This window comes from Vigna umbellata, chromosome 1 (assembly GCF_029865625.1).
Source record: "Vigna umbellata cultivar VRB3 chromosome 1, Vumbellata_1.0, whole genome shotgun sequence".
Taxonomy (NCBI): domain Eukaryota; kingdom Viridiplantae; phylum Streptophyta; class Magnoliopsida; order Fabales; family Fabaceae; genus Vigna; species Vigna umbellata.
In genome coordinates, this window is record NC_142165.1 from 104,444,752 (window position 1) to 104,459,765 (window position 15,014).

The 15,014-nt window shown below is 30.7% G+C and overlaps 1 protein-coding gene across 1 annotated transcript; it reads right to left on the reverse strand.

The window, feature by feature from the left end:
- Positions 1-662: 662 nt before the first annotated feature.
- TBL5 (TRICHOME BIREFRINGENCE-LIKE 5) lies at positions 663-4,569 on the reverse strand. The gene is made up of 5 exons (XM_047295980.2): positions 3,872-4,569; positions 2,552-2,744; positions 1,969-2,162; positions 1,449-1,607; positions 663-1,230 (listed from the first exon to the last, which is right to left on the reverse strand). Exons 1-5 carry the CDS (start codon positions 4,408-4,410, stop codon positions 918-920), a joined length of 1,398 nt encoding a protein of 465 aa, XP_047151936.2. The 5' UTR covers positions 4,411-4,569; the 3' UTR covers positions 663-917.
- Between the last annotated feature and the right edge of the window lie 10,445 nt (positions 4,570-15,014).

The window sequence follows — 15,014 nt, forward strand, 5'->3', positions numbered from 1 at the left end:
CATGGAAAATGATACTTGAACAACCATTTTTGACAACATTTAGACACGCACACACGTGTCAAAATCTGAGTGGTCCAGTTAGAAAAATTAAATGAAAATGGACCACTCAGATTTTGACACGTGTGCGCGTGTCTAAATGTTATCAAAAATGGTTGTTCAAGTGTCATTTTCCCTAAGGTCATTTACAATGTTACTATACAAATATATTTTAAAAATATTTATATATTCTAATTATAAATTTTTACTGTGAATTAGTTCCGATTTATATGAAAATAACTTTTTCAAAAAAATTTAAGTTTGAATTTGGTAAATAAAAAGATATAATTGTAAAAGAAAGAAATACTTCCCTAGATTGAATTAATCAGATCATTTGCTGATAATATTTATGAATGATATTAATACAATTAATAAAAAAGTCTTTAGGCTAAATATTTGTTTTCATCTTTTAATTTTTTTAAAAATTCAATTAAATCCATAATTTTTATTTTATTCAATTAAGTCTCTATATTTTAAAAATATTTAATTTAATTATTTTCATTAGATTGACTTTAAGTTAATCTTTTTTCATGTCATGCCATATGTCACATGTCATCATGACATATGCCACAGTTTTTGGTATTTTCAAATTTTGTCCTATATACAGTTCAATACACCCGGAAGAATAATCCCACAATAGCATCACTAATTTTTATATTAACTTCTTACCTGATTATGTGCAATAAAGTACAGTTTTCCAAGCTATCCGAATAACTAACTCATGATAATTCCCAAAGGGTACTACCACAGGAGGAAGAAGTTCCGTGGTTTTCAATGACCTCCTAAATGTGAGTCCAGGCCAAAGAAATTCTGTTTTCTCTTTTGTTCTCCCTTCTTTGCCGCATAAAAAAGCAAACTCCTAAAAAGAAGAATGATGTAAGTCAATTCCTTTTTGTTTGTTGAAAAACGAGAGTGGCATAAATTAACTCATTCCATGCATCAGGGACCCCGGGAAGACACCAATGGCTGCAGTCTTGCTTCCTTGTAGGGACTTTCTTGCCATAGACAGATGGGTGGCCATCCTTCCGGAAATTGGTCAGTTTTGTGATATTTAGTAACTTCACTGGAACCTTCATTCCCTGGATCACTTCTTCCACTATCTTCATTTTCAAAGGATAGTTGTTCAGGATGGAACCATTAAAAGCTGGTTCAGTTTCACCGTTGCATGATCCGCCTGAGTCCCAGTCCCCACCCCTGTCAAATGTTCATTAGCAATGTTATTTGATTGAGAGCAAGTAGTGGTGGCGTAGAATTGGTTTCTTCTATTATTCTTTTCTCCATCTTTATGATGTCGATTAAAGCAATAAGTTTCCTATTTCTTTTCCGCAGACATGATCCTCAGTATTAATAGACTGGAAAGAGAAGGGGCCAAGGATTTTGATCAATAAATATATGTGAAAAAAAAAAAATACCTGAAATGGGCATTAGAATATCCGCGATAGTAGACAATCTGTTTACGTGGATTGATATTATTATCGATCCATTTTCCCCAGGTCTCCATAGCCTTTTTGTAAGCCTCCACTGCATCAAATTTTGGATATAGATAATCACCTTCTTTATAGTAATTTATCCTGCAAAAATCAGACACTATCACCTTTAAGGAATGAAAGACAAACCAATTAGCAACTGGTAGCAGTGAATAGTGAATAAAAACTAATAAGAAAAAAGGGACAAAAGAGTGACAATTCAAATTTTCTTAATTCATAGCTTTTGATACTATAGTACACATCAATCTTCCATGTTGCCAAGAGCAGTTTAGAACAATAGGGCAGCATTCTTGTGCAGAAAATGCTAGGATGAATCATTTAATTACTTAACCAAGCTAGAGTTCAATATACATGAGGAAAGAAAAACACAGTTTCCAAAAATTTATTGCATAAAATCAATGCATATATTAATCAAAGTATGAAATTAAAATAATTGCATCCTAACCCTCGAGCAGTTTTTCCATGAGTCCACCAGTGTCCAGTATTGAAGACAAGAATATCAGCCTTCTTCCAACGACCAGATGTCTTGTCAATCCGATCTATTGACAATGTAGGATTTGAGCTCCCTTGTGCATTAAGACGAATTCCTTCCTTCACAAGGAAATGAGATCTCACAAATATCACCGAGCAGTTATAGTCCTGTCCAAGTATTCCAAAATCTTAGCACAACATACTGCAGTCTGTCCATACACATCTTCTTGATACAGCAAAATAAAAATGTCCAGCTTCTTGATCATTTCATATACAAATTTCACATAATAATGCAAATACTGTACTTAATAGGAAGTTATGAAGTTTTAACTCAAAAAGCTGAATTAATTTTCTGGAAGAGGAAACAAATCTACAGCATAAGCTGGATTTATGCTTGCCAACAATTTTGATTCAAGTCAACTGGACCTTGAAGAGAAAAATTTACTAAGAAATTGAATAGACAAAAAATAATCTAAGAGAAAACAATAATATAAAGCAGATGATAGTATTAGTGCATATAAGTTAGAAGAAACTAAATATGCAAAATAAACTTTTACCACAAATTTAAAAACAAAGTAGCCCCTTCCTTTTGTTATTTTGTGTCCGTGTATCTCATACATTCTGCTCTTATTTTGCAGGCCCTCACGTAGTACGCATAGAATCGACTCAAATTGGTTTCGGTTCATAGAATCTCCAACCAGCATTATTCTTTTACCCTTCAGTCTTAACAGGAAGTCCGTGGCATTAAACCTTCAAGTAGAATATGAAAGAAATTAATGAAGCATATATGAATAGTTAACTTTTAAACTACTAAAAGATGCAGAGCAAAGGGTAACTGTTCAAAAACACTTTAGTATATGTAATTAACTGTTACATCACGCTATATTGTATATGAGATGCCTTTTGTCAACAGAAAATCATAAGTTGAACACTGGAAGAGATCAAATTTGTTTTATTAAGCTTTCATCTATCAACAGAAAATCAAAAGTTGAACATCTGATGAGAAAGAAAGGTCAAACCGTTTCTAACAGGCCACCCAATAACAACAGTTTCTATATGTATGCATGTTGTGTTTATAAGTTGACTGATATATTAACAGTTCAAGTATATAATAAACTGGGAAAGGAGAAAAAAAATCTTTTGCAATGGCTAATTTACATTACAAGATTAAAAAAAAGAATAGGATGCGCATTACGCGTGCTTGCTTCTTTGTATGTCAAGTTAAGTTTCCACACACCACCAAGTGAACAATTGTTTGAATCTTTTTAGAAATGTTCCCACGACCATTTTCATTAAAAATACAGATCCCATAACCTGAAAGCATTGCTCGTGCATGCTTCTTTGGGAACATCCCCATCAAGTTTATGCAAGAGAAGCATGTTTACTCACACTCTCTAAAGTTTCATAAAGTTCCTCATACTTGAACACATAAAACAATCCTTCTGAAACAGACCTCTATCTATTATGATCCTCATCGGAATAAAGGCATAAAATGCAACAGGCAACTGCAATTTTGTCACATGAAAGGTAGCGGCAATATATCCACTGGCACTAAAATTCCACATGACAAGAGAATTTCTTATCCGTCACTTTCCATAATTAGTCACATTTGTATGAAACTCCACTTGAGTAATATCTATGAAAACAGAAATAGATAAAAAATGTTCACGCTATTAAATAATTTTATTTGGTACGCTGCAAGAGGATTGATTCCGCATAAGTGCCTATGAAAATTAACTAAACACAAAAGCATCAGAAATTGGCAGATGAAGAAGAAGCAGCGAGAGTTTGTATGCGACCCCAAAATCAAGCAAAAATACCTGAAACCTGTTTAGCAACAAGCGTAGAAAAAAATGAAAATGCAACAGAGAGAGTACCTGGGAAGATCACAAGCATCCGGTTTCCAGCGCCATTTGGTGTAGAGCGTGTCGGTCCTTCCGTTAACTTTGCAGTCATAAGCCTCGTCCACGTAAGGGCACGAACCTGGTTGGTAAATCGGGTAGCTATCATCCCTCACCCACGTTCCCGTGAACAAATCGCACTCCTTCACATTCAACGCCGCATCGTCGCCAACAGTTTCATTTATTTCCGTTACCGGTTGGGCATCAGATTCAGCGTCGGTGACATTGTCAGTGTAACCGACGGTGAGGGTTTGAGTGGTGGCAGGGGAGGAGAGTGGGGGCGGAGGAGAAGGAGGAGGTGGAGGAGGAGGAGGAGGAGGTGGTGGTGGTGGTGGTGGTGGTGGAGGAGGAGGAGGAGGAGGGGAAATAGGTTGGACGTGGATGTAGAGATCTGGGTGAATGGGGGAAGCGGTGTGAAGAGTGGTTCTGGTGGAGAAGAAGACAATGACAGAAATGAGGAACAAGGCGAGGAAGAAGAGAGTGGGTACAGTGTAAGGCCTCTTCTGGGAAACCATCTTCCTTCACTCTCAAACATACCAACACCTTCCGACAACATACATGCCCAATCCTTTCCTCATTCAATCACGTTTTCCATTATTCTAATTACAAAACACCTTTTGTAACATAGATTCTATGTATAAGCAACTATTTTGGTTGTGATAATAATTGATAGGTCAATAACAGGTTCTAACTACAATGTTGTTATCGAATGGTATACTTATAAAGAAAATTTAGTAGTAATATTAGCCTAAAATATCTAAAGGGTATCTTGGTTTTCCCATAGATTTCAAACATAAGTGTTATAAAAAGACCGCAACAAACTTTCAGTGTTCTAGATAATGTTTATGCGTACTACAAAACTTTAAATTAAAACATAGATTACTAATCTGTTTGTAATAAGAATTTTTTTTATCATAATATTTATCATATTCATAGACATAAAAGTTATTAGTTGTCTTAATAACTTAAGAATCTTCCTACTGAAATTATAAAATCATACTATTGGTCTAATCTTTCAATCAGAACAATACAAACATTAGGATATGAAGGGTGTTACTCGTAATTATAATAGGAAAGAGTTTAGAAGCCTAGACATTGTCAAAGAGCTTTATGCCGGTATGTTTCAAAAAATTTCCTTGTATGAGAACTGTCCTCTTCTTTAATGGACTTTTAAAAATTGAAACACTTAAAATATCTAAAAATAGACTATTTGGTTTGGACTTTTAAAAATAGAAACCCTTAAATTGTCCAAATATAGACTATTTAAGTACCTATAAAAAGACTTGTTCTTTTCTTTACATACTTCCCTTAAGCTGCCTAAAAGTGAGTCGTTTAAGCATTCATGGAAAACTTTTTTTGTTATCTACAGTTAAATTATTACATCATGGATAGCCTCTCTCGTGCACTTATCTGAAGTTATATGTTTTTTTGCTGTAGCTTATCATGTACAATCAGAAATTTTTCAACTTGAAATCATTCTCTGTAGCACTAGTTGAACAAAAGATCCACTGTATAACACTGGCATATAATATAATGGTTTTGCGTTGTATATGTACCGAACTGATATTGTGCAAATTGAGAGAAAACTTATCGACATCAATTAGATTCATCTAATAAATCAATTAAGCTGAACATATTAATAATTAGAACTGTGATTAAGTCGAACCTAATAAGAAATGTATGAAAAAATCTATAAATAGAAAGCAAAATTATAATTGTTAAGACTTTTGAGAAACATATTTATTATAACATTTATTATAACGATAATGGTTAAACAATTTATTTTCTAACTAATTTAAGTATTAAAATATTTTCAACAAGTATACTCAATCAGTTGAAGAACACAAACAATAAGGGAATGAAAGAAGGAATGAAAACAATTAGAAGTGAAAACTCGAATCTATATATACAATATACCAAATCCTCACCTCCTCATTGTTCATGAAGCAGAAAACATACTGCAAAAAATGTGCCAAAGGCTTCTTTGGAGTTGTGTTGAAAACTTAAACCATGAGTAACACCTATCCCTAGAGTATGTGAATGTCATATTCAAATGCAGAGAACAATTGTTTCAATGATTCCTCTTCACCAAGGATACTAAATCTCATCCAACCTTCACAAAATAGCTTATAGTGAGCAACAATGATACCAAATCTCATTTAACCCAAATAAAATATCTTGTAGTATATTTAAATAGGAAATTTGTATAATTTTAAGATGGATTTATATGTCACTTTTATAGACACAAAATCAACTTGTAGTATATTTACCTACCACTTGTCATTAGATATTTTCTACCACACAACTTTTATGGGTCAATTACATACTACACTATTGGTAACTACAATTGTCTATACGTACATTATATCAATTTCAAAACTATATAAATCAATGCAACATTCATAATTCTTTGCTTTTAAAACTTAAATACAAACAAAATCATTTGAATTATTCCTTTATATATCTATATAATTCAATTTAATATTATCCAATCATATATTATAAATATAATATATTACACCTATTTACATATCAATAAATAAAATTATATATATATATATATATATATATATATATATATATTTATTGTGTGATGATATCGTATATACTTTTTTATCAACAAAAAGTATTATATCTATACTAGAGCACTAGGAATGTTCAAACATGTATACCTTAGAAGTTTACATATATTTATATGTGTGTTCTTGCCACTCCTAGTATCAAACCTTCACAACAAAATTTTGATTGTTTAGCGACTATCTGCATCATATATTTACAAAAATTGTGAGTCTTATAACTAGTCTGCTAGTAATGAGGCAGCATGACACCAACCAATCCTAACCTTTAGTTGTAAACCGTGACTTGGAAGCAGTTTCTTCAAAACCTGCTTTATGTATTGTCATAAAGATTTGTTATTTCATTAAATGTGCATAAACCATGTTATCACAAAAAAAAAACATGAGCTAAATATTGTTGTTTATCACAATTTTTTCATTAAATGTGCATAAACCACTGGTTGAATACTAATAATTGTGTATTCAAAATGATGTAACATCATGCTTTGGACAAAATACATCAACTCATTGGTTTGGAAAAATATTATCTTAAATCATATTTAACCAATTATAGAAATCTGAGTTGAATAACCTCACTTGACAAACTTTTGCAGCACTGGTGAACCATTAACCCCTGAAAGATATGACAGTATTACAAATTAAGCAACATATTTTTTACTTAAATAATTTTTGTAGCCTTCAAATAATTTTGACTGAAACAATAATATAAATAAATGGTGCAGTTGGGGAAAACAACATTATTTCACACAACAATTTCTAGGTCTTCATCTTTATTTAACTAGCATATATATGCAGATAAGGTGTTTGGGCCCATTACAATATGCAGCTTTATAACCATGGAGAGTCATGTAACATATGATTCAAGATGGTTGTTGAATAAAATCAACATATCATAGATGGAACTCAATGCCGCAATTGATAATGTCATATTGAAAATAGACATATATATATATATATATATATATATATATATATATATATATATATATATATATATATATATATATAAACATGTAACCCCTGCTTGGAAGGAGGTGTTAGAAATCTCTCAATTAAAGTAAGAAAGTGTGAGTATGAATGTTGTTACTCATCTTCCAACAAAAGGTTACAACAATATATTGATAAGTTGATATAGTGTGCATACTTGATATGCTTTTGGAAGAGTTAGCATGAAGATGTGAGAACACATTTGAATTTGAGTTGTGTTTATCATCCTAGAAAGGATGCTGTATATAGAACTATATTGTATTGGTATCAAATAGAAAAGCATGTTACTAAGATTCAAATTTCTACAGCAAACTAATGAAAAGGTATAACAAACGAGATGCAAATAACATGGAATAAACATAAGTTATATGCATATTGGATAACACGAGTATTAAAGTTTAAAATTGGAGATCACATATATTTCTGTCAGTCACACTAAATGTATTAAAAAGGTGATAAAATAGAAAAAAAAAAAAAAGATATATATATATATATATATATATATATATATATATATATATATATATATATATATATATATATATATATATTAAGTCTTACTAAGATCACTAGTGTAGAAAGAGTATTTAACGTCTGTTATTTTGGTCTTTTAACGTCAGATCTAGATCCGACGTCTTTGTGGGTGACGTTAATCAGACATCAGACTCCACAGGTCCAACGTCTTTATAGACGTCGGATATGCATTAACCGACGTCTAAGGGTTCTATAGACGTCGGACATGGCATTAACCGACGTCTACTGCAGCTCATGTCTTTGGGTAGCTTAGTAGCACCTTCTTCCTTTGTTAGTTTCGTCATAGTAAATGTTGCGTCTTTTGAACCTCTTTTGGAATTTCAACCGAAAATCGAATCTGGGTCTTTGCCTAGTGTCATTCCAACCGGCAATGAAAACGAATACGGTGACTTGAGAACTAGGCAATGACCCAGGTTCGGTTTTGGATTGAAACGCTATAAGACGTCCAAAAGACGCAAGTTTTTCTTACGAGGAAACTAGCAAAGGGAAGATGTGCTACTACGCTACCCAAAGACATGAGAAAAACAACACCAAAACACAACAAAAACTCACTTTAATCGGTTCAAATGGAAGATAATCAATCAAAGACTACTTTAATCGGAGTAAAAGTATGTTTAAACGGTTCAAAAGAGACAAAAACGCACTGGAAATGCAATGCCGCAGAGAGAAAAGGCAAGAAGGAAGACGTTGAAGTGCACGTAACAGCGAGTTCGATTTCTAATTTAACAGCAAACAAGACGTTGGACACCTAAGGAACCGACGTCTATTCTCGCCTAGACGTCGGGGTCCTCACTAGTATGACGTCTAAAACAACTTTTCACCTACCCTGTCAGGCCATTTAGACGTCGGATGGCGGGATCCGACGTCTATATGACGGAAAAAAAGAACTTTTCATCTACGTGTCAGACATATACACGTCCGTTAGGAGGGGCATCGACGTCTATAATCATATATAGACGTCGGGTGGGGGATCAGACATTTATAAGGCAGAAAAAAAAGAACTTTTCATCTACTTGTCATACATATAGACGTATGTTCGGAGGGGCCCCGACGTCTCCGAACAGACGTCTATATACATACTTATTTACGAAAAGGCCACCGATCAATAATTTACGTTAATTATTTTGTGGTCCGACATTTTCGAGTGACGTTAAAAACTAATTCTGCAGAGTTATCCTACAAGAAGTCAGTCTACAGTAAATTGAATATAAAAGATTTAAACAAATAAAAGACAAAATTTAAATTCGATGAAAATAACATGAGATGAAGTAATTGTAAATGTGACTTGAGAATTAGACAATATCATAAGAACCTCTCATGCTCATTTATTTATTTTTTGGTTAATAAATTTTTGAAGATAATTTTTTTTAATTAGAAAAAAGGAATCACTAATCATAAACTATTAAATTAAGTTTATATATATATATATATATATATATATTTGAATTTTTTTACTTAATTTATTAGAATAATATTTTAAACAAATAATTACAAACAAACTTATCCATTTTTTGTAATTTTATTTCATTTCATTCTTTTACGCTGTGACACTCTTAGCAACAGTGATGGAAGATTTTGAGGTTGAATCAGATAAAGTGTGAAAAAAAAATTAACATTATTATCCCCTCATTTTATAATGTGAAAAAATGTAATATAAATTAATAAAAACATTTTTAATAGAAAATGAGAGAAGAATTATTTAAAACAAAAGGTTAATCTCCATTTTCATCTTGTATGTACATGAATATTAATAGAATATTAACTGTGTAATTTATGTATAAAATATAATTTATTATATAAATATTAATAAAATATTATAATATAACTAGTTATATTAAATATTAATAATGTATTCATAATATAGTTAATTATATTAAATATAAATAATATATTTATAATATAATTGATCGTGTAATATATATATATATATATATATATATATATATATATATATATATATATATATATATTAATAAAATATACATATGTATATATTAATAAAATATTTACTATTAGTGGAAATATAAATAATTGATTATATAGTTTTTAGACAATTTTTTATATTTGTGTGGAAGACTTAATTTGTATATATATATTTTTTGTGTTTCTCTTTTGTTTACTTACCTTCCCATCTTTCATGTTTGCAAAATGGATAAGGTGTAAAAATAAAATGCAAATGAATACTAAAGATAAAAACATAATTTTGTAGTTGTAATTAAAATAAATTATTCAATTTGTTTATATTTATATATATATATATATATATATATATATATATATATATATATATATATATATATATATATATATATATATATATAATTAACTCATCATACTACTTTTCTTTTTTCTTTTTCTTTTACTTTGTTTACATTAAATAAGGAAATATACACAAATAAGTCTAATGAATCCATATTTTAAAATAATGTCATTCTTGTACTTGAACATTTAGTTTTTGAGTTTTTTTTAGGATAATGTCTTGTTTTAGCATAGTAAGATAAGTATATGAATGTTTCGTTTTGTGGATATATCATTGGATAAAATTTTGATTTAATGAGTGGATACATGCAGAAGTATATGCAATTAAGTGTAGAATGATATATCATAGAATAAGATTTTGTTTTAATATAACAGCACAAGTATGTGCACAGAAGTACATAGTATACATTTTCTAATTCTTTGAGATTCAGAGACAGAATTGCTTTCTAGGGTGGGTTGGGTCTACTGACTTCTTCTAATTTATTTATATATAACAAATGGTTAAAAGAAATTAAAATAAATATTTGTATTTTAATAATAATATTTAATAATGATATTTTTTATATGTTTAATTTTTCGATCACAGTAAAGTATCGATTCTGTAAGTACTCGTAGACATGCAATGTACCTCTTTCTTTAATTGTCCATGATTTCCGTATAGATTTGTCTACGGAACTGTAGAAAGTTAGGGAACAGAACAGAAACTATCTCACCATCTTATCTTATGATATCACCTTCACCCATTATGGGTCACATCACATTGTTTCCCGCTGACCTCTGCACCTTTTTCTGTGTATGTACCCTTTCAATGTGATATGAGAACATGCATTGCATAAGGCATGTCCCATGCATGCATGCATGTATCAACCATAAGCATTGGACAACATAACACAGTATATAGCTAACTAACCAACCTTTATCTTTTAACAGAAATGGCTGCCTTTAATGAATCCCCAACTGTCCTTTCATTACTCCGGAGTTTCCATTAACCTATTCCCAGGTTGTCTCTGTCTCTGTTCATATTGTTACTGTTACAACACAACAACCTCAAATATTATACTAATACACATCCATGTAAAGTCTAACACAACACCAACCAGTAGCAGCACAAACACTTTTTTGCAACTTGCAACTCAACATCACTTCCATCATTCATTCAATCAAAACGCTGAACCGAGATGTATAGAAGAAGACGTGCTTCAAAAGCAAAGAAAATGGCATTGATCAATTCAATGCATGCTACAGTCAAAATTAAACCACCAACCATTTAATTTCCCTGCAACTTCCTTTTTATCAATGAGTGTCAGCTTTTCAAGTATGGTCCTCAAACCTATCGGCACGTGGTGAAGCGCCAGCCCGAGAAGAATTTCTCTAATCCCAAGTGTGTGTTTAGATTAGAGGTGTGTGTCTTTTGTTATTCTTAGGGTCTAGGTTACCACTGTCTAAAAAACAGAATGTTGTGCTTTTGCCACCATATTTTAACCATCATTTATGTTCAAATTCCATTTGGTTTGAATAAGCTACACATTGTCAAGCAGAATTGAAGTCAATTAATGAGGTTTGGTGAAGTTTCTGACCACATAGATGTGATGTATCAAATTCAAAGTCTTTTACTGCATATCCTAGGTACCATACTTAATATCCCATTCCTTGCTACAAACCCTCTCCTATTATACTCACCTCCCTTCCCCTCTTTCCCTACCTTATTCCCTAGTAATAATATCACCAACACCTCCTCCTTTTCCTCCTCTTCATTCCCTCATTTCCTCTCCTCACTTTTTCTTTCTCTTTTGCCTCCTCTTCTCACTCAAACACCCCTTTTTCAATTAAGCTCAATTACTTTGGTAAGATGAGAATAGGGGAGCTCATACTTGTGTGTTTTGTTTTGTTGTGGGCTTGTATAGGCTCCAACACAGTCGCAAGGAAGACAGTTTTTGTTAGCAACTTTTTTGATGGAGCAAAGAAGAAGACCAACACTGTGTCATATGCAGATAGTGCTCACAAATGCAACGGCAACAGACATTTGTCTTGCTATGGCAACAACATCACTGTAGAAGACAAAAGACTCGTTCCCACTGGTCCAAATCCTTTGCACAACAGATAGAGCTGGGTAGAAGTAGAACCTGAACAGTCTGCTATCAACACCAAGACATCATCAATCAATCATGATCTCTTTTCCATCAAGTCATATTATTTCTAATATTGTTATATTTCTTATGAAATTTTACTTTCTATCCCAATTCCCAGTTGAATTTCATTTCCCTTTTTGCTTTTGGTTTCCTTTCTATTTTGTTTTGTAAATGAATTATTATTAAAAGATTTATATTGTTCCAGCATCTCCAATGGCTATCTTAAATTATTGTTTTTTTATCAATGGCCCCATGGAAAAAAGATCCCTTACATGTTAATGATACAACTATTTTTCATGTTTGTTTTGAGTGTTCAAGGTTCAATATTGTCCAAAAATGTTGATATATATTTCTTTATCCATTTTCTTTAATGAGGGAGTACAACATTTTCTATTTTCTTTCAATTTATGAAATGCAAAATTGGTGTGAAGGGAAATAGAATTATGAGAAAATGACATAGCAGAACTTAGAACAGATAGCCAGTACAATTTGGATGGGACCCTGGTATGATTCATATTTTTTAAACAGAGACAAGGGCATGTGATATGACCCATGACCTGCATTACTAATCAATAATAGGCTTTAAGTTAAAGCCAAATCGTGCAAATAGGTTGTCTTTTAAGACAACTTTTGTAACCTTAAATATGTTGGGTCTATATAGATTAATGGGTTAACATACACCAAAGTCATAATGATGATTAAGGAGATATATTTAATTGATTAGAGATGAGTCAAAATGGATAGAAAAAGACATATAATTTGACAGATCCGTTGATTTTGCAGGTAAGGAGATCAATGAATCCGTTTAATAGTGATATGTCGTAGGGTGCGTACCGAGGCTACATTGAATGGGTGTCGGGAAAGAATTGAATGTGGTGCCTGTGACACTGTGGTTATCTTATCTGCCATGCAGTATTAATTGGAATAGCAAACATAACACACATACATATATAAAAGTCGTTTTTCTTTTGTCTTTGTCTCCCTGTTTCTTTCACACCAAAAGCTACTTTTTGACACAAACCATGGTGTCTTTCCACTCTTGTTTATAGTCTCTTTCTCTCGTTGTATATCTCGAGGTTAAGTATATGTTATTTTATATTTGTTCATAGAGTTGCATGTATGTATCATCTCATCCCTTTTGGCAATTCAAAAGAGTCAAAACACTGAACCATGAGTGTGGAGAAAGAATAGCTGGTCAAAGAGAATGGAAAAAGTGCTTCTATGTATTCTTTCTTTCTTTTTGTCTCTCTCACTCGGAATTTCTTGCCACACAGAGACACAACATGTCGTGATTGTTGTTTTGCAAAGTTTTAGAAGAGGAAGAGACAGGACTAGACTTAAAAAGATGTCATTTGGAATACTAGAGAATGATTTGGTTATTGTCTTTATTCAACCAATATGTGCTTTTTTAAATAAACATACACTTAAAGTATACATTACATTAATTTAAAGAAAAATAATATCTATATAGAAAAAATATGATGTTGAACTATGATTTTGTACATTTTATTATTGTGTTGTAACATAGTCTAATTCTGATTTTAAACATAGTATAGTATGAAAATTTTGATTCAATTAGTTCATTGTTTACAAAAATTTGTTTTCATCTTTAATTTCATTAATCTAATAAAAATATTATTTAATTTATTATATTGTTTTAGAAAAAAATAAGACTAGTCTGTTTTAGTTAATTAAAACTAAAAGAGTTATATGTTTCAAAAATTGTAGTATGGATATTCTCAGTAAAGTGGGTTTTTTCAAACTGAAATAATAAATTATAGGTATAATATTAAAAAAAATACACGAATCCAAGAAATAATTAATAGTTTCTCTAAATACAAAGAAAATAATAACATTTTTTATTAAAATTATACAATTATTTGAAAATTTTAAAAGACAAACAATTTTTTTCTTAAATTATCTGCTTAATTATTAAACAAAGAAAAAATAATAGAAAAATATAATTTTAAAAAGTTTAACAAGCCTTCCTATATATATATATTAAAATGTGGAAAAACCTGTATTTAAATTAAGCTATGTGAGACTTCCACTGACATTAAGTTTAAACGTATGAATTCAAAGTTTTGGATAAATTTTCTGAAATTAAAATTATTTTATATAAATTAATTTATAACAATTCTTCAAGTAATTTTTCTATATTTTTTATTTTTTTAATTTGTATAAATTAAGGTTAAAAAGGTTATTCTGTTTTTTTAATTTTCATGAAAGTTAATACAAAAATATTAGATAAAAGTAAATGATAATGACTAATTAAGTTTTAACTCATGGATAAAGTCTAACCTTTATAGGAAAACACACAATTATTAAAAGTCAGTTTTTTTTTCTTTTATCCTGCTATGATATGGTTAAAAATAATTTATAAACATTAAATTTTATAAAAGTTCATTACATTAAATAAATTTTGGCCTCAATAATGATTAATGTATTTTTACTTTATGTAAAGGATAAAAATATGTATAAGTATTATACAGTTATAGTTGATAATTTATTTGATATACACAAAAAAAAAGTTTTAAAAAAATTAAATAATAAAATAACTTTAATACTATTGTACCATTTTTTTTCCTTTTTAACCGTTTCTCTTTCATTTTAATGTTGTTAAAAATTTAAATA